Here is a 22,683-nt window from a genome sequence, read left to right on the forward strand (position 1 = left end):
AAGAAAAGCTTTTGGCTTTTCTCCTGAGGCCACAAGAGGGCGCATCAATCAAAATATTACTAATGCACGTTTATTCAAAGCATAAGATAACACGACTATCTGTGAAAAAAAGTGCATAATGTTTAAAATAATGTTTATAAACCAATTATAATGAAGTTGCTTAAACAACTATAAACAAAACAGCATCATGTATGTATGCATAGTTTAATACAAAGGGCCGAAAGCCAATCACACAGAGTACATTTTTCAATTAAAAACACGAGTTGCATTGGGATGGGGGAAAAAAACCGCCATAAAGTCTCGAGATATGTTTTTTCAAAGTTGAACTTATATTAATTTTACATGGCTTTCTAAACATGCGGCTCTCTTGTGCGAGATGCGAGTGCAATGGTGATAGATGTCCGTCTAGAAAATGTGATAAATATGCGTTCTGTGTGAACGGCTTGGTTTCAGTTTTGACGTAAACAACACCATCTCCGCATTGATGTTCTCTTTTCCCGCAATATTTGTCATTAACAACGTAGCAGCGCCGCATCTAGTGGCTTCAACTGGATAGACTAACAAAAACATTAAAATGCAACGACACTTACATCTTCATCGCATCTCGTGGGCCTCTGATAAGGCTGCCTCCTTAACGCACACCTAAAGTTCGAATGCAACGTTTTTTTTTGACAACCCTATATTTATATATTATATATATAATCCTTTGTGTGACAGCATGAATAAACCGGCTATGAAAATATTTTAAACATGTCTCTTCTGTCTGGCAGTAGTGAGGACGTCATGCCGTCTGATCTGGAGTTGAGTCGGGTGGCCAATAACGTTCAGGAGCTGCTGTACACGGCGTCAGACGTCAGTCATGACCGCTGCGTCAAAGTGCTCATGACCCGAGCCAAGGTAAACACAGACACACAACCGGTTTGATCGCTTTAACGGATCGCTGCTTTCAAAATTCCTTCAAACATGACGAGTTGGCCTCCACCTGTACGAGTTACATAACGCTGACATTACGAAACACAGCTGTTAATGTCAGTCTGGTTGTGCAGGACGGCTCTCTGGAGCGCTTGAGCTCGTCAGAGTTTGTGTGTTTGAGTCAAGCGGTGGAGTCGTTCGCCAGAGACACTGAGGAGCTGTGTGGCCGGCGCAGCATGAGCCTGAGGGGGGCGCTGCAGAGTCAGGCCAACCGCTTCGTGCAGCGCTTCCACGAGGAGCGCAAGACTAAACTCAGGTACAGCTGCACTCATGCTTTCAATGAGTGAGATTTTACAGCTGTGAGCTTCCAGTCAGAACTGAATGAGTTCCGGTTCGTTATGTGTGTGCAGTCTGCTGCTGGATAATGAGCGGTGGAAGCAGGCCGAGGTCCCGGCTGAGTTTCAGGATCTGGTCGACTCCATCGCTGATGGACGCATCACACTGCCCGAGCGCAAACCCACAGGTAGTAAACTGTTGCAATTTAATATTTATAAATAACTCCATATTTATACGGATCTCCGTAAAATAGCCTATTCTAAATTATGATGTAAAAATCTTGATAACATTATAAGTGGACCTCAGAGAACAGTACAACATTTTTAAAAAAGGCAGTTCATGACCCCTTTAAATTTAATTAATGTAATTAATGTAAACATATTTTTTCCATATTTATACAGATTTCTGTATTATAAATGTATTATTATTATTGTCATTATTAATATTATTATTAATTTGAATAATGAATAACAGCAACAACAACAACATTAATAATCTTTACTGTTGTTTATTTTACTGTACAGTGGTGTTATTAATAATAATAATAATAACAATAACAATAATAATTGTAAATTGCTTTTTAATATTTTTTATTTTACCGTACAATAGGTTATTATTATTAACAACAACAATAATAATAATTATTATTATTTTTGTAAATACAGTAGGGGGTGTTTCAATTTTCCTCCTTTTTGAGCTTTGCTGACCACACACCTGCGTCTTTTATAATTGCAGTTTATTATTGGCGTTTAATTGAGTGTAATGAGTGTATTTCATGTCTCAGGGTCTGAGGACAGGAAGCCCAGTGAGTTTCTGTGCGTCGACGGGCAGAAGTACGCTGTGGTCGGGTGAGTTTTCAGTGCTGGAACTTCATTTGACCCCTAAGTTCTCCTCCTGTCCCTATTGTGACCTTTAACCTTTGTGTGCTCTGACAGGACGGTGCTGCTGCTGATCCGGATGTTTCTGGAGTACTGCCAGTGTGTGAATGACATTCCCTCCATCACCACTGACATCCTCACGCGCCTCGCCGACCAGCTCAAGGTGTGTGAGTGTGTGTGTGTGTGTGTGAGTGAGTGTGTGAGTGTGTGTGTGTGTGTGTTAGAGAGACGTTCAGTTTGTTTGGCTGCACACTGCACTGTGACATCACTTGACTGACAGGTTGTGCTTTGTTTCCATGACAACAGCACTTCAATTCTTGCAGCTGTCAGCTGGTGCTGGGGGCGGGAGCTCTGCAGGTGGTCGGCCTGAAAACCATCACCACCAGAAACCTGGGTAAGAAAACACACGTGATGCGTCTCGTAGATGCAGTGATGGTATTTGAATTTAAAGCACAACCCTAAAACTGTATTTGGCTAATGCCTGTCACAGGGTTACTGTGGGTCCTTAAAGAAATCTTAATTTGATCAAATTTAATGTCTTAAATATCTTAAATGGTATAACAAAAGTCTTAATTATCATTGTAAGAGGTCTTACATTTGGGCACATTTATGCCAAAAGATCGCTTATGATCCACTGTTGAAGAATTATGGCGTTTATATTGTAATGTGTTGTAGATTGTTATATGAAAGCATATTTAATCTATCTCATCTTTTTACATGAGCAAATAGTAAAACATATACATTTCAAAATAAGAGTCCTAGTGCATTTCAGGCTTGTCAATAAACTCTATCTGACATTTAATTCAACATAGTTCAATGTAAAGCAAAGACATTATTCAACATTCAGTAAACAGATGCAAAATCCAATATCCATTGACCTCTAATTCATGTATACTGATATATCAGTTCATAAACCAATTTCAGTACATATTGAATATAACGTCTTTTAATATTTTAAACTTGCAGTTATTGTTTTACAGTTGAATGTGTGACAGTCTCAAAAATCTGTGTTTGTGTGTGTGTGTGTGTCCTCAGCTCTGGCGTCTCGCTGTCTTCAGCTGGTGCTTCACTACATCCCTGTGATCAGAGCACACTTTGAGACCAGACTGCAGCCCAGACAGTACAGCATACTGAGACACTTCGACCACATCACCAAGGTAAACATCCTCACATCCACAAACCACACAGTGACAGCCGTTTTACACTGCTAACACTCTGTTCTTCCTCTCTCTTCAGGACTATAACGATCACATCGCAGAGATCTCTGCCAAACTTGTGGCCATCATGGACAGTATGTTTGAGAAGGCTCTGTCTAAGGTAGGTTTGCATCTCTGTGATCTCTGTAGTATTACTGTGGGTTATCACAGCTGAACCGTGTGTGTTCTCTGCAGTATGAGGTGAAGGCGCCGATGCCGTCTGCGTGTTTGCGTAACGTGTGTAAACAGATGGCCAAAATGCACGAGGCCATTTATGAGCTGTTACCGGAGGAGCAGACGCAGGTGAGACGGCGCATGTGATGCTGGAGCCGTCAGCGTGAACCGAGACTATTATCTCATGGTGTTTATTGTGTGTTTGTGTGTAGATGCTGTTCCTCAGGATAAACGCCAGCTTTAAGCTGCATCTGAAGAGACAGTTAGCGCGGCTGGGAGTCGTCAATGATGGCGGACCTCAGTATGGGTGAGGACCAGACTGCAGCCCAGACAGTACAGCATACTGAGACACTTCGACCACATCACCAAGGTAAACATCCTCACATCCACAAACCACACAGTGACAGCCGTTTTACACTGCTAACACTCTGTTCTTCCTCTCTCTTCAGGACTATAACGATCACATCGCAGAGATCTCTGCCAAACTTGTGGCCATCATGGACAGTATGTTTGAGAAGGCTCTGTCTAAGGTAGGTTTGCATCTCTGTGATCTCTGTAGTATTACTGTGGGTTATCACAGCTGAACCGTGTGTGTTCTCTGCAGTATGAGGTGAAGGCGCCGATGCCGTCTGCGTGTTTGCGTAACGTGTGTAAACAGATGGCCAAGATGCACGAGGCCATTAATGAGCTCTTACCGGAGGAGCAGACGCAGGTGAGACGCGCACGTGATGTTTGAGTCGTCAGCGTGAACCGAGACTATTATCTCATGGTGTTTATTGTGTGTTTGTGTGTAGATGCTGTTCCTCAGGATAAACGCCAGCTTTAAGCTGCATCTGAAGAGACAGTTAGCGCGGCTGGGAGTCGTTAATGATGGCGGACCTCAGTATGGGTGAGCGTTCGTTTTTCTGTATTACAGCAATGAGAAACACCAGTGATTATGAGAATTACAAAAAAAAGGCTTCATTTTAGGCTTAATTTGATGGAAAATTCTATATACTATATACTTTTTATTTTTTATATTAAAAATCTACTTTATAAATATATACTATACATAAATAAAATGTCTTTAATATTGATTTTACATATAATGAATATATATTAAAAATGAGTATATTTTTTACTATCATTTTCTATCAGTCTATTATTATATAGAAATGTTTTTTCTATTATTAATTGGGTGTGACTTGTTTATGACATTTGCTCGTCATCTTTGTCTCTCTGCAGGTTGGTGATGGTGGACGTGGCGTTTTACTCTGAGAACGTGCAGGCTCTGCGCTCTCTGGAGCATCTGGACCTAAACATGCCGGAGACCTGGGAGCAGAAGAGGTGATGAAGGACAGCTCGTCCCGGCCAATCAGGCCTCTCCGTCACGGTGACCAGCTCTGAGGTCAGTGGATGAAGAGACTCAGGACTCGAGGTCTTGTGTGTTTTAATACCTCGTGACACTGGAGTGATCCAGCAGCACCTCAGTGACAGACGCACTCTTCAGGGCCTGTGTGCTAACAGGACGGTCCCGGGAGGTACCGACAGATTTCCTGTGGAGACCAAATCAGGACAAGCTTGAGCGGTTGATCAGTTGCCGCTGGGAATTGTGGGGAATATGTTTTTTGTTGTCGTAAAGCGGAGACGCGTCCTCAGTGTCTCCTCCATTACCGCCACTACAGTGCATCTTTCCATTTGTGTGCAGTTCTGTCTGATTATTATTATTATTATTGCTGAATTATTTAATCACAGTCAGAGGAATCAAGGAATGGTTATTTATTTTAATCAGTTTTGTTGTGGATTGATCAATCATGTTTTTTTTTTCTTCTTTTTTTCACATAAAGCTTTCAGGTGATAATGGCCGGTTGGAGAACTAGAACTAAAAAGTGTTTTAAACACATTTTGCTGACTTTTTTTCTGTTTTCCACCAGTATAAATATGATTTTAATGCTGCTCTTGGTTTTCATGTTCAGGGTCGCTGAGTTGAAGTATTAAAACCTAAAGGGTTAAAGGTCAAGGATTGTAGTTCATGTTTATCGGGAGAATCTGACTGTTTAAATCAAGTCTACTTTATATGGTCTACATGGAGAAGATCTTTTGTACTCATCTTCAAACTCTTCAACAAAAGCCTTTTACAATAATCAGGTTTAGATACAAAAGCTATTGAAGTTATTGGTTACACTGACTTCCAGAACCCTATTATACTGAATTATGAAAAGTAATGTAAAATGAAGTTTAAAATCAGAGGAGAAATGAAGAAGAGAAACCTTCTGTGTTCTTGCAAAGATGCAGCCAAGTCTTAAAATGCAAGAATTCTTCGTGAAGATTCGTCATTATAATTTCTTGTATGTGCAAACTAGAGCATTAACTTGATTTCTCCAGAATCCACAGTGTTACTGTAACCCTGCCTCTTCTCCAGTGCTAATTTGAATAAATCGAGGCCTGTAATTGGTTGTTGAGAATGGAAAGTGTGTTTTTATATCACGTATTGTTTTGCTGTGAGCTCTTGTCATTGATGGTGGGTTCAGGAGGATCCATCTGTCACTTTATTTAACACTCGTTATTTGGTATCAGAAACTTCTAACTCTCTCTGTCTCTCTCTCTCTCTCTCTCTCTGTGTGTGAGTGAGTGAGTGTGAGTGTGTGAGTGTGTGTGAGCGTGTGTGTGTGTGTGTGTGTGTGTGTGTGTGTGAGCGTGTGTGTGTGAGCGTGTGTGTGTGTGTGTTTCGAGGGCCCTCGTTTCGGCAAAGAAATATACTGATGGAAAACACTTGTGGCATGCTTGACTTTTTAAAATGTGGCACTTTTTATTATTAATAAAGCCACAGTGAACATAAATACTGTTGTTTATTTTGCGTATTACTTGTAGGCTGTTTCTCCAAATCTAGCTGCCTAACTAGTCCTAAATAACATTTTGTTCATAAATCATTAGTCTTAAAATTAGTTTGCAATTTTGATCAATTAAATATGCAAATGTATATTTGCATTATTTATTAATATTAATTAAATAGTGTTTTATTTATAATTTACGTCACACACACACACACACTCTGTTTGGCATTTAGAAGAGACTTTTATTTTAAATTTCATCCTAAGAGTTTTAGAGACTTTTATTCTATTTCGTGTCTTACGTCTTTCTGTTTCCGGCTGCGATCAGACCGTAGAAATGCCTCAAGGTAAACAGAAATTCAAAGCGCAGCAACCCGGAGGAGCTAAAAAGCAACAACACAAACCGAAAGGACTCAAGAAAGGAGGTAAAAACATTGTGTTCTTGAAGAGAGGGGTACTCTGAACGTAAAACTGCGCTAATTAGAGATTTATTCTTAGCAGCGTGCCGAGTGAACGCGTTTGCGGCTGTACAGACGCGCATGCGCACTTCAGTTTAATCGGTGTAAAATGTGTTTCTTCAAATCCTATATTCCAGGAAGGATCATCGCACCCAAAAAAGCTCAAGTGGTCCAACAGCAGAAGCTGAAGAAGGTAAACGTTCAGTCCTCATTTAAAACCATTCTGTGTTAAATAATAGTGGTTTAATTGGTGTGTTTGTATTTGTGGTGCAGGGTTTGGAGGTGGCCATCAGGAACAGGATTGAGCAGGAAGTCACACAGAAGGCCAGCAAGTCCCTTCATAAGAAACTGAGCGTGCTGAAGACTCCAGCGGGGAAAAGCGGGACATCTGGACCCTCAAACCCAGCTGCCGGATCCTCCAAATCCCACTGATGACAGGCAAATAATGTAGTATGCTGCACAGCCGCTAGATGGCGCCATAATATAAAATCTGATGTTTACCACTCTCTCTGGACTGACAGTGAAGTTTATTCTTCTTAAGGTTTTTTCTTGGAGAAAAGAAACACGGTGTGGAAATTACATATGACAAATCTTACATGTGTGCAACAGGCCATGATATTTTAGACTGTGCTTATTTTTATATAATAAATTATGATTATAATGCCTGGTGACAGCGATTTTTGTCATGGGCAAGCATTGCTAATATTTTAAATCTAGTTAATTTCATGATCATATTCTGGTTTTATAGCCCCTTTCTCCCCTTTTTGGGTTTATCTTGTAAACCAGAGCAACTTTTTCCACTGTTAAGCAGCCGCACTCATTTTATTAGACTGCGGGGGTAAAATCCCTGAAGGTTTTCCTGTCGTCAAGGACGTGCTGCTCGTTCTGTGATTGGCTGTGATTCTCCGCCTGCTATATTTCTTTGTTCAGCCTCGATTGTCTGGCGACCTTGAGCTTCCAGATCTCTGATTGGCTCTCAGTGTGTGATTGATTGACAGCAAAACACTCCCATTTTGACCCAAGTAACTTTATTAAATCATCCGGTTTAAAGATATAAAGGCACAGTGAGCAATTACAGATGTTTCAAAATGACTATAGAATCTATGTCCTACCTGACTGTGGCTCATGCATCTCTACAGATAGCAGGGTAACTAATGGATCTAGTCTAGACCTCAGATACACTGGGTTTAACAGCACAGTGTGCTTCACAGGACTTTAAGAGGCTGCTGACTGAAAGACGAGCGCAGGAAACGTGGGAATGAGTCTTCAGCCATCAGAGAGAAGATCCGTTGCTGAGCCTCATCGAACGTTTGCGCTGTGGGATCCTCCATCAGCCCCGTCAACGCCTCACGCGTCTCACCGTCCAGATTCACCTGAGAAACACATCATACGAGCTCGTATATGAGAGTGAAAACTGTCAAGAACATGTCTGGGTCATATTTTACTTTCAAATCGGGAGAAATAAATAAGACTTCACACTTTAGAAAATGAAAATGAAGCCTATTTAAGGCCCTTTAAGATTTTTTTGCATTATAACATTGCTTTTTATGACAATTAAGCACACTTCTCTCCAAATTCTCATTCTTGTAATAGAATAAAATGTAATTTATAAATGCATCATTTTACAAATTAACATAAAATACATTTGTTTTATTATATTTTTTAGAATAATACAGTGCATTCTATATACTTCAATTAAAATAAGTATATGTAAATGTAAATACATATATTTATTTTTTTTGTATTGCTGACAATTAAGCACATTTCTCTCCAAATTCTCATTCTTGTAATAAAAAAATTGATATATTTGAAGAAAAAAATTTAATTTATAAATACATCATTTTACAAATGTACATAAAATACATTTATTTTTATTATATTTTAGTAATTTTTTAGAATAATACAGTGCATTCTATATACTTCAATTTAAATAATTATACATAAGTATATTATGTAAATGTATTTAAATGTAAATTAATACATTTAAAAAATATTAATTTGTTTATAATTAAGTACATTTAAATTTAAGTATATATATATTCTTTTTTTTATTGCTGCTAATGATGACTTTGGACAAAGTGTGTTTAAATGTAATTAAAATATCTTTTTTATTTTTTCTACTTGATTTTTGAGTTAAATTCGCGCTGGTCTAGACGGCCTGCGTTCTTCTCGCACCTCACGAGGAGCATCAGGGTTGATGAACTGCTTGTAGATGTTGTGGGCTCTCGCCGCCAGTCTGGACCCGGATGTGCTCTTGTACTCTTCACACGCCAGCCAGAACTCCAGGTTCTCCTCGCTGAACTCCGAGCGCAGGAAGCAGCGGAACGCCTGAACGCCCGCTGCGGAGAGAACGCCGAGATTCAGTGCAGAAAACAGAAGTGAAGTCAAATCATTAGGAAAGCAGGTCCTCTCACGCTTGCTGTTGAGCAGAGACTCCAAGTCCTGTGGCGGCTTTTCCTCACTCGCTCTGGAGACAAAAATAATAGATGATGTTTATTTCTTTGTTCAACTTTTATGTCTTAAATAAATACGTAGGGTTCTGTACAAGTTCAACTCAATCGATAGCATTTGTGCCATAATATTGATTACCACAAAAATAACTCGGACGCTCCTCTATTCTAGGTTATGGAGGCACTTACAATGGAAATTGATTTAAAAGCAGAAATATGAAGCATATTTTAATTTACTTTTTATAAAAACATACATTAATTAACAGTTGTGTATTATTTGAGCTGTAAAGTTCTCGCTAGGCTCAACGGTCGTTTTAGGGTTTACCGCGTTGCGTTGTCATGGCAACAAAGCTTTAAAACTGGATAGAACTATACGAAAAAGGCTAGTGTGCGATTTTATTTTTTTTTTATACCAAAATAACATTAACACACATATTGTTTACATTTTGTGGCTTAGTTATCGAAAATAATATTTTAAAGGGGAGGTCTAATGCTATGCATTCTGAGTTATTTACACTGTTAAAGTGAGTTCTCATGCTAAACATGGCCAAAGTCTCAAAAAACCAGTTGGACGTACGAGGGAGTATTTCTGTGCCAAATACACTCGGAAGTTTCAGAAGTTTTTTTTTCCCCCGAGTATGGCCCTGTATGACGTCATAAAGGACGGAATTCCTTATATGGGCACGTCTCCCGGAAGAGCACGCACACAAAGAAGTGTGTTTTTGTTATTTCCCGTCATTTCGGTGACGAATGTTTTATAAACGAGGCCCAGTTCGACGCTGGATTTACAGATCGTTTGATACTGAAAGATGGAGCGGTCCCAGCGATAAAAGATCCCGGTCATGAGTCGGAACCGCAGGCGGTAAAAATAAAACTGCGTCAAATCGTAAGTGCTCGCGACTCTTTAGCTCCGCCCCGTGGCACGCCTCCAGGAGCTCGGCTGTTTTCGGAGAGAATCGTAAAGCTGTATCTTTCTTTTATAAATCTGATAAAACTAAAAACTCTTCGGAGATATGAAGGATGCAATACTACTCCATAGGTACTCAAGTTTAACATGAGATTGGGTCAAACTGTGTGTTATGTCCCCTTTGTGTGTGTGTGTGTGTGTGTGTTTTGCCCCCTTTAACGTTTACAAATTGGTCCCATTCACTTTGAAGGTAAATGTCTCAAGGTAAAGACACACACCATAAAGTTTTAATGATCGTTCTCTGAGAATAGCAAAGTCAACACCATAACTATAACGATATCGTTGTAATCACTTTCAAAACGTTTTTGATGAACGTTAAAAACATTGGCAACCAATAAGAATCCACTCGACTTTATAGTGTGCGAATCTAGTTATCTAGTTATTCTTTTTTTATATATATTTTATTTATTGCATTTTTTTTTTTAAATGAGGGAAAGTGGAAAATATTTGTTGTGGTAATCAACATTATGCCACAAATTCTTCAGATCAAGCTTAATTTGTACTGAACCCAGAAAACGAGTGTAAATGAGAGCAGTGCACTTGTGTTACCTGTGTTTGTAAACCCAATCCTGCTTTTCGGCCAGGTGGGACAGTTTGACCCTCATGCCCTTCGCCCTGAAACATCAACACAGTTTCACATCCATACACAGTTTAATGCTCCAGTATCTGTCTTCCCAAAAGCGCTGATACTCACTTCTCCAGGTATGAGGAGGGGATGGCAGACAGCCCCTTACACATCACACAACGTCTGAATGAACCTCACAGAAGCGATCAAATGTCTCCAGCTCCGCTTGACTCTCTCTGTCTCTTTGTCCTGCTGTTATATAGTGACATTAATCTGATCCTGAGATCATGAAACAACAAGGACAGCTGTTGGGTGAGAACACAACACAATGACTGTTCATATCACAAGCTCTAATCATGATTATGGGCTGTACTGATGTTCGTACAGTTGGTGTGGACAGCAGCTGACAGCGGTTTTCATCAGAAAGCGTGTATCTGTGTGTGCATCACCTGTATTTGTGTCGGGAACGGTGAAGGCAACAGGTGTGCAGTAGGTTATCTGTGTGCTGATCTTAGCATGTTCTGTATATCAATTCACAGAATAGCTCGTTTCCAGACACTGTCATTTGTGGAGCTATTATTGATGATCGTAGTGATAGAGAATGCATTTAAAGTGAACATTACTGCGGGAAACTGTAGCATGAATTTCTGTTTCATAACCAGTTGGAAAACTGAACAAAATAGGAAACGGACACTGTCGGGCTCCAGAAATGACAGAAAAGCCCAAATATCTTCATGCATAAATATTTCAATATGAGAAAGCAGATGAGATCAGGAAAACAACTTAAATTTGGGTCTGTTCCACTTTTTTTGGGAGGATCTTGATAGCATCCGTCCCCATTCATTTATTAAATGGAACAATACAGCATGGACATTCATCCAAACATCTGATTTTGTGTTGCATGGAGAAAAGAAAGTCAAATGCATTCAGAACGACATGAGGGTTAGTAAGTATATTGACAGAATTTTTGGGTGAGCCTTTGAGGTGGTCAGACTGGTTTTTGCAACATTGTAGCTGTTTTTTGAAGGTCTACTAGGTCTAACCAAAATGAGCAAGATGGTCTACCTCTAGCAGATCAAAAACTGGCTAGCGGTTTAGCTGATCTAGACCAGCTTGAACCAACTAATTACCATAAACGGCCAGATTCAAGTAACCAAGAAAAATCAGCTTGGGATTTGTCTTCGATGTGAAAGCCAGCACTTCTACCATATATTCTCCTGCTCACACTTCTGATCCTTCTATGTGTCTGGATAAGAGTCAGCAGATATACTGAAAAATGCCATGCAAACCCACTTTCTCCTCTTAAACCTTATGGATTCTTTATGAACCCTCAGGAAGTGACTTCATAAGCCAGCCTGAATGAAAATAACCAATCAGCCTTGTGAAGAAAAGATCGTGTTCTGTTCTGTATGACAGAAGATGTTTAACTCAAACTGTACTGTATGTCATTTGTCTGCAGAGTCATTGGAGAAGTTGCTGCATTTAATTAATCAGTCCTGATTGATTAATTCTTCAGGACCGGGATATTTTGGCTCATATCAGTGTAGATCACCCAAGGAAGCCCCTCCTGAGGGTGTAATCTGAAGCCGCTGTTGTATCGCATACATTGCAAGTCATTGCAGTCCTCGACCCGCGTTTCGCGCGCGTTCATCATGTTTTGACGCATGGCGTTTTCAGCTCGTCTTGAAATGTCGCAATGCTTGAGGATAAGAAACCGCTAGCGCACGGGGATCTTGGAAGTACCTTGGAAGTCAGAATTCATGTTTGCGAAAGCTTCCTTGTTCTCGTGTGAAACAGCTGTTTGACACCATATGCGAAACGCGAGCTGTCGGGACGCGACGCGAGGGGTTTGTTTCACTAACAGCTCCTTTTTTGGACGCACGCAGAACGCGTCTTCCGGCCGTGCGGGCTTTCATCGAGCCGATGTGTCTCCGTGGGTGACCGTGAGTGGATATGATCATGTGGCAGAGCGCGTGCCGCTCGGGCTGGACGCGGGCGCGATGTCAGGACAGCGGGGTCGATCCCGAACGCGAGCGGCTCTGGGCCGAGCTCTTCGAGCAGCTGGATCTGAACAAGAACGGACTGATCGATGTCAACGAACTGCGGATCGGACTCGCCGCCCGGGGGCTGTCGTGGAGCTCGGTGGAGGAGGTACGGAAGAAACCCAACACACGCAGTCATAACGGAATGTTATTTATAGTACAGGATAACTGTCCATGAATTCACAGGTTTATGATTTAATATCAGATGTGGAGATAATAACCTTCAGCTCCAAGTCACGTGATCATCTCAACACTGAAAGCGAAAATACTGCAGTACGCGATACAGTCGCAGCCAATCAGATTCTATCTGCTTAATATTCAATAATGCAGAGTGCGATTCTGACCAATGAGATTTCGCAGTGGGCGTGGTTACCCAGCGCAAGTTGCGTCGCAAATCATGTACTGTACATAGTGTACTTACACTACTGTTCAACGCTGAATGAAGCTAGTTCCTGTGAATGTGCGAGACTTCCGGTTCATTAGCCAACCACAAGAACACCACAGTGCAGTAAGAGGTATTTGCGCAACAAACCAGTTATGGTAAAAAATGTAACTAATGTGATAGCAAATACAGCATGACAGAGTGTTTTTGTGCAGATAAAATTACTGGAAGCGACTTACACCGAAAGCCTCGTAACATTTAAGTTTGTACGTAAAAAATAAGGTGGATAGACTACGCTAAGTACATAGTGTATACATTAGTGTCATCTTAAATGAAACAATTCATATAGATTTTAATGAAAGGATATTCAATTTCCAGTGCACTTGATGTGTAAATGCTTGTAGTGCACTATTACACTAAAAACAATGGCGTAGAATAGTGCAGAAGTACACAAAAATGGGATGAACCTGTAGAAACCAAAATATTTAATATATGATTATGTAAACAGGATTTCAGACCGCTGAGATTTCACTGTGGATAGACTGGTTGGGATGGAGCCTGATGTTCAGCTCAGATTAGGCAGATGTTAGTCCATTAGTGAAAGTATAACACATTATGTAGCTGCTTACTCACTAGCACACTCATAATGCTTCATATGATAAAAGTACGACAACACAGCAGGATTCTAGTTTCGAAGGCCTCCATGTCGTGGTCAGGAACAGGGCAGATTAGAGTACTGTTGCAGCACTAATGAAGCAGTTTATGAGCTTAATAGTTAATAATCTCAAGGTCAATGGCAGGAACAGAGGAAGGGCATCATCACCCGCTGGCACTGAATCAACATCACCGGGTCTCCACCTGCCACCTGAAATAAAGGTTTCCTGCAGACTAGCGTGTTTGCTAAGTCAAGCATCACTATTTTTTGTGCATACTTTGGTCTAGTGATTTGAACAAACTCCTTACGCCAAATTCTACTTTTCTAATCGATAAATTGCTCGCTAGAGACGTTACAGTGATACAATGCCAGCAGATCAAACCCAAGGCCTAGGAAACAATGAGAAACCGGTCCAAGTTATGATCAAACAGACACACAAAGATGTTAAATGAATCTTTGTTATCTAATCTCTCCACGGCATGCTGCAAGCTGTTTATCAGCATTGGGGAAGTTACTTTTAAGTGTAATGCATTACAATGTTGCGTTACTCTATGCGTAACTAATGTTACTTTTTATGTAAAGTAATGCATTAAATTACTTTTGTGTTACTTTTTGTCTCCTGGGCTGGGCATGCATATTTATTTTTAATAACAAAAAACCCAAAGGTTATATATTTAGCAACTGTAAAGTCCCTTTCACACCAAAAGTGAAATTAATAAGCCTCGGGCTGAAGGAAGTGCCTCTGTCTCTGCACCTCACTCACGATTTCTCTCAACACATGTGTCAGTGAATAAATGGGAAAACAAAGTAGCTTGCATTACTTATTTGAAAAGTAACTCAGATATAGATAATGCACTACTTTATTAGTTACTTGAAAAAGTAATCTGATTAGGTTACTTGTAATGCATTACCCTCAACACTGCTGTTTATATACCAACATACTGAATACATAGTTTATAGTTTAGCACGTGACTAGACTATTGATCTGCTAGCCTGGGACAATCTTGAGTCATATTGATTCTTTAAACTTGATTTTGTAGTGTGCTGTGTTTTTTGAGGTTTGAAATCATATGTGCATGTGTTTATGTATTTGCATTATGCATTATGATGAATGATATTGGCAAGAAAGTACTAAACTTCACACATAGGCTCACAGAAACACATGTAGGCTGCAGACTGTGCAAAAGGTCAGCGTCTTGGAGTTGATCCATGTGAGAGTAAATGTCATGTGACTGCTGGCTCACATTAATAAACACAGCAACACACACATGGGTGTTTTGTAGACGTCTGCCCACAGAGGAGGACAAGCTAGTTAAATGAGTGAAATTACTGGCATAGCTACAGCGTGATTTGCCCTACAGCACTCCAAGGATTGTGGGAATGATGGTCTGGTTTGAATGAGTTTCTCAGTGCAGCACTTTGTGTGGATTTAAAGTGACAGTAGCATGCGTGTCGTGATTAATTAGACAAATGTTCTGAATTTAACGGTTTACTCTGATAATATTTATTATTTTAGTCACTGTGGATCAGGTTTTTTTTTTTCATAATTTCCTCACCATAAAACACCAGAATGTACAATGTAGCTGACTGTAAAACCCTGAGACCTGCAGCGAAATGCCTCTAAATCCTTATGTTTGCGCAGCTCGGTACAAACACGTTCAGACATGCTGCACTGAGAATCGTGGGGCGACACCCTGAAAAAAACAAACAAACATGTGGTGATACTTAGTTACACGTGATTAATCTTGTAAATCTGGACACAGTTTTTATACCCAGATGCATGTTTAATTGCACAGCTCTCTCAAAGTACAGGAATTCTGGATGGAGTCACATCAGAGAGATTTAAACATCAATTATTTAGCCGGTTTATCTAGCAATTATGTGGATTTAAACACTAATATAGTCATTAAGTGTATATAAATGAATCAAACACATTGTAAAGCTACTGTTTTGCGCACTTGGCTTTCTCTGCTGCTTTCGTTTGTTAATGTACCTTCATTTTGTCAATGCATTTAATTAGAATGAAATTAACCTGTGTTTGATTCAGTGATAATGTCTGACTGCTCATGTGTGATGTTGGTGCTTTGGGCTGGTGGCTTTTGCATGGTTTTAATGTGCTTTTCTCCTTCATTTGCACCCCATCCCACCTTTCCTAATGATTCCCGGCACCCCTCTTTCCCTTCATTTCTCTCCCACCCCCCTCTATCTCTCTGTAAATGCCCTATATTCAGCAGATTGTACGAGCTGGAGATGTTAATCACGATGGTCAGCTGGATTTTGAAGAGTTCACCGAGTATCTGCGTTCACATGAGAAACGCCTTAAACTCATGTTTCGCAGCTTGGACCGCAACAATGACGGTTAGTTTCGATCAACTTCACTGTATCATCAGAATCAGTGTTATTGTACTGTATATTCTATTACAGTATGTATTAATATTTCAAAGTAGCTTTTAAATTTTTTTTTTATATATATTTTCAGTTTTCGTTATAATTTTACTTTAGGTTTCATTTCAGTTAACTACAATGGTTTTTAATAGTTTTCGATTTAGTTCACAAAAACAACACTGGTCTTAATTCACTGTTAGAATATACAACATCATTTTTATGTTCTCGTTTTACTTTAACTTTAGGTTAGAGATATATTTGCCATCTGTAACCTCACAATAACCCTAAAATCTATACCATTACATAACATCTATACCTCATATTAGCATTAGCATGTGGAGTTTTACATCACTGTTAGCATCTGTATAATCACAGTACCGCTAGCAGGTATGCTATTACATCACTGTTAGCATCTGTACAATCACAGTTGTATTGTTGTTGGCATCTGTGCCCTCATTTTAGCATTAGCGCCTAAACACTCTTAACATCTACAACATCATTTTAGCATCAGCAGGTATTACATTGCTGTTAGCACTTTAATTTAGCATATATACCCTCACATTAGCATTAGCATCTATTCCATTAATTCTATTATCTCACAATATTGTTAGTTTATCCTTACATTTCAGTACAATAGCGCATTGTTTGTATGTTTTGTAGGTCAGTTGGACGTCGGGGAGATCCAGCAGTCGTTACACAATCTAGGCGTGGACGTCACGTTGGAACAGGCTGCCAAAATACTGCAAAGGTGTGTGTGTGTGTTTGTGCTTAGCATATGTGACCCTGGACCACAAAACCAGTCTTAAGTGTCAATTTTTCGAAATTGGGATGTATACATCATCTGAAAGCTGAATAAATAAGTTTTCCATTGATGTATGGTTTGTTATGATCGGACAATATTTGGCTGAGATACAACTATTTGAAAATCTGGAATCTGAGGGTGCAAAAAAATCAAAATATTGAGAAAATCGCCTTTAAAGTTGTCCAAATGAAGTTCTTAGCAATGCATATTACTAATCAGAAATTAAGTTTTGATATATTTACGGTAGGAAATTTACAAAATATCTTCATGGAACATGATCTTTACTTAATATCCTAATGATTTTTGGCATAAAAGAAAAATCTATCATTTTGACCCATACAATGTATTTTTGGCTATTGCTACAAATATACCCCAGCGACTTAAGACTGCTTTTGTGCTCCAGGGTCACAAATGTGCAAAGTGCTTTTCAGGTGTGATTCAGTTGTGACGCGCAGTACTTGTGAAATGTGTTGATACAGTATGGATAAAGACCATTCCATGACCATCGACTGGTTCGAGTGGCGAGATCACTTCCTGTTTAACCCTCTGCACAACATGGAGGAAATCGCTCAGTACTGGAAACACTCGGTGGTACGAAGCAAAAGAGTTTTGTATGACTATAGAATGAGCCTCTTTCTTTCTGTAAGTCTATTATTGTGTGTTTGTAGATGTTGGACATCGGGGAGCTTCTGACGGTCCCAGACGAGTTCTCGGAGAAGGAGAAGCAGTCAGGGTTCGTGTGGCGGCAGCTGATGGCAGGAGCCGTGGCGGGGTCGGTGTCCAGGACAGGAACCGCGCCGCTCGACAGACTCAAGGTCTTTCTGCAGGTGAGACTGCACTGGTCTGAAAGCAGTCACTTTTGGTCTCCAAACAACGGAAGCATCTGATCTTTGATGCTCATTTAATGCCAGTTTCCCGTTTAGAGGTTCCTGTTGAGGTTTGATACGTTCAAAGTAGCTCTCAATGCAATCTAGAAAAAGCTGTGGCTTGTGTGTACAAGGATAATAGGAATTATTGCACTGTTAGGCACTATAAGATGAAAGGCATCTAACTAACTACAAATATCTATGATAATATATTTTATAATATATAATCTTTTAATTTTTTATATTTATATATATATTTTATTTTATTTTATTATTTAAATTGTATTTATATTTTGAATAATTTTTTATTTTTTTATTTTGTTGTGGTTTTTATAAATTATTATTTCAGTTTTAGTTTTTTAGTGTATCAAGTTACACTAAAATAAAAAATAAAATAAAATAAAATGAGAACTGCTTTGGCAACTAGCTGAAATAAAATAAGTTTAAATAATTTTTATTTTTTTCAGTTAATGTTTATTTTATTTCATTTAATATAACAAAACATTTAATGGTTTTAGATTTATTTGACTAGTTAACTAGTTTATTAAAGTTTAAAGACAATAAATAAACTAAAATAACCCTGAACCAAACCATCCAGCTACATTGTGAATTATTACAAACTTTGATTTGACGCAAAAAGTATTTGAAAATCGGACAAAAGGAAAAAGGTACTATGTATTTAACAGCATTAATGAAGTAAAAAACGACATTCCTGTAAAGCATTGTGAATGATAGGAGAAATATAAAACTATCTATTTAAAGATGCTGATTAATATCAAGAAAGAATTTTAGTTAGAGCGCAGTGTTCTTTCTCTGATTGGTGGACAGTCTGTGCAGAATTATGGGTAATGTAGTTTTTCACCACTGTTGAACATGATTATTTAAAAAATAAGTTGCTTTTTTTGAAGCTTCAATAAATGCATAAACCATCATTTAACAACCTTGGAGCTCACAGTAGGTCTGTCTTTAAATGTTTATAATTTACTATTAAAAATCAATTCCTTTATGGAGAAAATGAATGACATTTTTACTTCCAGAACCCAACTGTTGCACTCTATATTTTCAGCACCACACTGACCTCTGGAGGTCATATGAGACACTGCAACTGAACTTTTTTTTTTTCGTTTCTCTGCCGTGTGGACGGCAACTCAAAGCTCAGCCTGCATCTGTGTGTCTGCAGATTAAGTGCTTGATGAGAGGCAGTAAAGAGGCAGGAACTCTGAAAGTTCAGGAGAGATTCGTCGCTGGATCTCTGGCTGGCATTGATTTCCTCGCTCCATTCCTGTCTGCTTCTCTCGTTCTGTAGGTGCTGAAGACTCGTCTTACTCTTCGTAAAACAGGCCAGTATTCGAGTGTGGCGGACTGCGCTAAGCAGATCCTGCAGAAGGAGGGCGTTCTGGCGTTTTATAAAGGATACCTGCCCAACATGCTGGGCATCATCCCGTATGCGGGCATAGACCTCGCCGTCTACGAGGTGTGTGTGTGTGTGAGAGTGTGTGTGTGTGTGTGAGAGTGTGAGTGTGAGTGTGAGTGTGTGTGTGTGTGAGTGTGGGTGTGTGTGTGTGTGTGTGTGTGCGAGTGATACTGTGAGAGAGTGGAAGAGATACACGGATCCTTTGGGGTTTATCTTTCCCCTGATGAAAAACGAAAGAAGCATCCGTTTCTTTCACAGCCAGGCGTGTAGCATGTGGACAAAACTATACTTTCACAAATGTGTGTGTGTGTGTGTGTGTTGAGAATGCTTCCTTCATAAAGACTCTCTCTCACACGGTCTTCCTCTCTCAGACGCTGAAGAACGCCTGGCTGCAGCGGCACACGGAGGGATCACCCGACCCGGGCGTCCTGGTGCTGGTGGGCTGCGGCACGGTGTCCAGCACCTGCGGACAGCTGGCGTCCTACCCGCTCGCCCTCATCCGAACACGCATGCAGGCGCAGGGTGAGACACACACGCAGAATCCGACGAGAGCTGTGCTTCCATCCCAAACTACAAATGTTAACTTACTTGGAAAAAAGATTATCACAGAAAACATATGCGAAAAAAAGCACCATTTCCATCCTTCATGTTCAAGACAACCAAATTGTCAGTTCATAGGAAACTGGTGAAAAGTATCACTAATGAAAAATTAAAGGCACAATATGTAAGATTTTTTAAAGACACTTTAATATGCTATGCGTTTTAATAGACAGGTGACGACCGCACTGAGTAACATTATAACAGAACGTTCAAATGCATCTAGTATGATAAAACAGCGCTGCTTTACCCCACACACGCACGACCGGAAGGAGAGGAAGCGGTCGATTGCTGTAATAATGTGTTTTTTTCCCCCATGTAATTACTGAGTTGTGGCTCAAAGTGTGCAGGCAAAATGCAGTAAAATACGCTGCTGTGTTATTTTGCGCTCTGATGCCTGATGTTTGGGAATGCAATCATGTGAGACCAATGAGATTTTTTTTTTTCGCATTGAGGAATTTATTCAGTAAATGGATTTCTATCATAGTTTATGTGCATGTCTTCTTATTAAACACACAATTATGCACCACATGTATTTTTTATGCACATTTATACATTTCCATCCAGTGTTTTCAAAGTGATGTTCCAAAGTGAATTCGGAACAGCGTTATTATTATTGACTAAAACTAAAATGGTTAAAAAAAAAAGTATGTTACTTGAAATAAAGTAAACATTAATTGAAATAAAATATAACTTATTTCAGCTACAATGAAAAAATTGGTGAAGAAACCATTTTCGTTCAGAAACTGCTACTAAATTTCACAAACAGTTACAAAGAAATGGCAAGTAGAAAATAAATGAAAAATTAATAAAATATTGTTTTCTTGTAAAACATACTCCTATAGTTTTTACAGTGTAGTTACTAAGGCAAAATTTCTCATTTTCGTTTAGTTTAACTAGAAGTACTAAAATAACTAACACTAAAACTTGAAATAAAATTAAATAGACATATTTCCAAAAGCATCAACTAATAAAAATGACAAAATCATACAACAAAATAACTAAAATCACTAAAATAAGAATTAAAAAAATAAAACTAATTCAAAATACAAATGAAACTATAATAATATGTGACCATGGACCACAAAACCAGTCATAAGGGTCAATTTTTCGAAATCGGGATGTATACATCATCTGAAAGTTAAATAAATAAGTTTTCCATTGATGTATGGTTTGTTAGGATAGGACAATATTTGGCTGAGGAACATGATCTTTACTTAATATCCTAATGATTTTTGGCATAAAAGAAAAATCTATAATTTTGACCCAAACAATGTATTTTTGGCTATTGCTACAAATATACCCCAGCGACTTAAGACTGCTTTTGTGCTCCAGGGTCACAAATAGTATTGACACTCAAATACCATTGATTCTGAACGTTAAGATTCTTTTTCCTCTTCTGGTTCCTCAGCGTCAGTGAAAGGAGCTCCTCAGCTGTCCATGTTGACCCTTTTCAGGAGCATCGTGGCCCAGGAGGGTGTGGTGGGACTCTATCGAGGCATCGCGCCCAACTTCCTCAAGGTCATCCCGGCGGTCAGCATCTCCTACGTCGTCTACGAGCACATGAGGAAAGTACTGGGAGTGGGAACCTGAGAGAGAGAGAAAGACAGGTCATGTGTGTGTAGAAAAAATACAATCATATCCTTTTTTTGTTGAAAGATGGACAAGAAAGTTCAAAGACTTTTTTATTTAAGCCTACAATATATTCGATCACTGGAGTGATGTTCACCAAAAACAGTGGATGTGAGGAAGAACGACGAACTGAATCCAAACACTGAATTATGCAGAATCTAAGAGGTGCTGTTCTGACCCTTTCCTGAATTACTGAGGTTCATGATGTGCTCTTCATGTGTGTTGTTGGTCAACAGGGCCCTGATATTCAGATATACAGGGTACGGCCCACTGGATGCGGTAAAATGAACGCTTGCGTGTGGGAGACTGTGTGAGCATGTGCTGTACTGTACTCTGTGTGTGTGTGTTTGTGTGTGTGTGTGTGTTTAACCCAGTGCACACTACTGAACTCCAAATGGGAATGGACAATAAACTAACTTCCTCCCTTTGAACTTACAGTACAATTGAAAGTGCCTCTGTTATGAGAAACTTGTATGTTTTATCAGCTGTGGTCCAGTAATACGCCTCCTCTACTGTGGTGTGCTCCAAAATCAACATCCTAACTCGAGTTTAAAGGAATAGCTTGCCCAAAAAAGAATAATTGCTCAAAATATATTCACCCTCAGGCCATTCAAGATGTAAATGAGTTTGTTTGTTCATTATAACAGATTTGGAGAAATTTAGCATTACATCACTTGCTCTACAGTGAATGGGTGCCGTCAGAATGAGAGTCCAAACAGCTGATAAAAACATCACAGTAATCCACACCACTCCAGTCCATCAGTTAATGTCTTGTGAAGTAAAAATCTGTGTGTTTGTTAAAAACAAATCCTTTTTTTTTTTACCTTTTAAACTGTTGCTAAACGACAGCGAAAATACAAGTACATAATAACGCTTCCTCCAGTGAAAAGTGGTCTGATTTGAATCAGGAGAGAAATCTGCACAGATCAAGCACCGTTTACAAGCCAAAACAGCTCTAAACAAATAAGTGTGGATTTTGATGTGAGAGGACAACAGAGGATGGACTTTATCACTGGAGGAAGAGTTATTGTGGATTATGGACTCGTATTTTGACCAGAAGTGACAGTTTAAAGTTAAAATGTCTTAATGATGGATTTGTTTGTTACAAACAGCTTTTCGCTTCACAAGACATTAACTGATGGACTGGAGTGGATTATTGTGA

General features: G+C 39.3%; 3 protein-coding genes and 1 pseudogene across 9 annotated transcripts in view; 3 read left to right on the forward strand and 1 right to left on the reverse strand.

Annotated features, from left to right (window-relative positions):
* The window catches only part of LOC107709616 (vacuolar protein sorting-associated protein 54-like), a 17,098-nt gene extending 11,009 nt beyond the window's left edge, over window positions 1-6,089 (forward strand). For 4 of the 6 annotated variants that reach the window (XM_016514140.1, XM_016514142.1, XM_016514144.1 and 1 more), the window contains 11 exons: window positions 771-897; window positions 1,047-1,228; window positions 1,323-1,435; window positions 2,033-2,096; window positions 2,184-2,289; window positions 2,433-2,520; window positions 3,162-3,283; window positions 3,363-3,443; window positions 3,518-3,625; window positions 3,709-3,803; window positions 4,721-6,089. In XM_016514140.1, the coding sequence (XP_016369626.1) occupies window positions 771-897; window positions 1,047-1,228; window positions 1,323-1,435; window positions 2,033-2,096; window positions 2,184-2,289; window positions 2,433-2,520; window positions 3,162-3,283; window positions 3,363-3,443; window positions 3,518-3,625; window positions 3,709-3,803; window positions 4,721-4,826 (1,192 nt within the window). In that variant the 3' untranslated portion in view covers window positions 4,827-6,089. The remainder of the gene's footprint in view (window positions 1-770; window positions 898-1,046; window positions 1,229-1,322; window positions 1,436-2,032; window positions 2,097-2,183; window positions 2,290-2,432; window positions 2,521-3,161; window positions 3,284-3,362; window positions 3,444-3,517; window positions 3,626-3,708; window positions 3,804-4,720) is intronic. The other 2 variants (XM_016514141.1, XM_016514143.1) reach the window with 1 other exon arrangement.
* A 493-nt stretch (window positions 6,090-6,582) lies between these two features.
* On the forward strand, window positions 6,583-7,408 carry LOC107709601 (UPF0390 protein zgc136864-like). Its single transcript, XM_016514115.1, has 3 exons — window positions 6,583-6,731; window positions 6,902-6,957; window positions 7,038-7,408. The coding sequence occupies exons 1-3, from the start codon at window positions 6,644-6,646 to the stop codon at window positions 7,194-7,196; spliced, it is 303 nt and encodes a 100-aa protein (XP_016369601.1). The 5' UTR covers window positions 6,583-6,643; the 3' UTR covers window positions 7,197-7,408.
* A 98-nt stretch (window positions 7,409-7,506) lies between these two features.
* On the reverse strand, window positions 7,507-13,416 carry LOC107709622 (regulator of G-protein signaling 5-like). 2 transcript variants are annotated; one of them, XM_016514164.1, is made up of 6 exons: window positions 13,210-13,416; window positions 10,876-11,051; window positions 10,731-10,796; window positions 9,179-9,231; window positions 8,940-9,103; window positions 7,507-8,137 (listed from the first exon to the last, which is right to left on the reverse strand). In XM_016514164.1, exons 2-6 carry the CDS (start codon window positions 10,917-10,919, stop codon window positions 7,970-7,972), a joined length of 495 nt encoding a protein of 164 aa, XP_016369650.1. In that variant the 5' UTR covers window positions 10,920-11,051; window positions 13,210-13,416; the 3' UTR covers window positions 7,507-7,969. The 2 variants fall into 2 exon arrangements, with proteins under 2 accessions (XP_016369650.1, XP_016369651.1); XM_016514165.1 differs by lacking the exon at window positions 13,210-13,416 and adding an exon at window positions 13,010-13,029.
* LOC107709623 (calcium-binding mitochondrial carrier protein SCaMC-3-like) lies at window positions 12,297-22,128 on the forward strand (annotated as a pseudogene).
* The last annotated feature ends 555 nt before the right edge of the window (window positions 22,129-22,683 follow it).

Source organism: Sinocyclocheilus rhinocerous, unplaced genomic scaffold (genome assembly GCF_001515625.1).
Source record: "Sinocyclocheilus rhinocerous isolate Xijiao unplaced genomic scaffold, SAMN03320098_v1.1 scaffold836, whole genome shotgun sequence".
NCBI lineage: Eukaryota > Metazoa > Chordata > Actinopteri > Cypriniformes > Cyprinidae > Sinocyclocheilus > Sinocyclocheilus rhinocerous.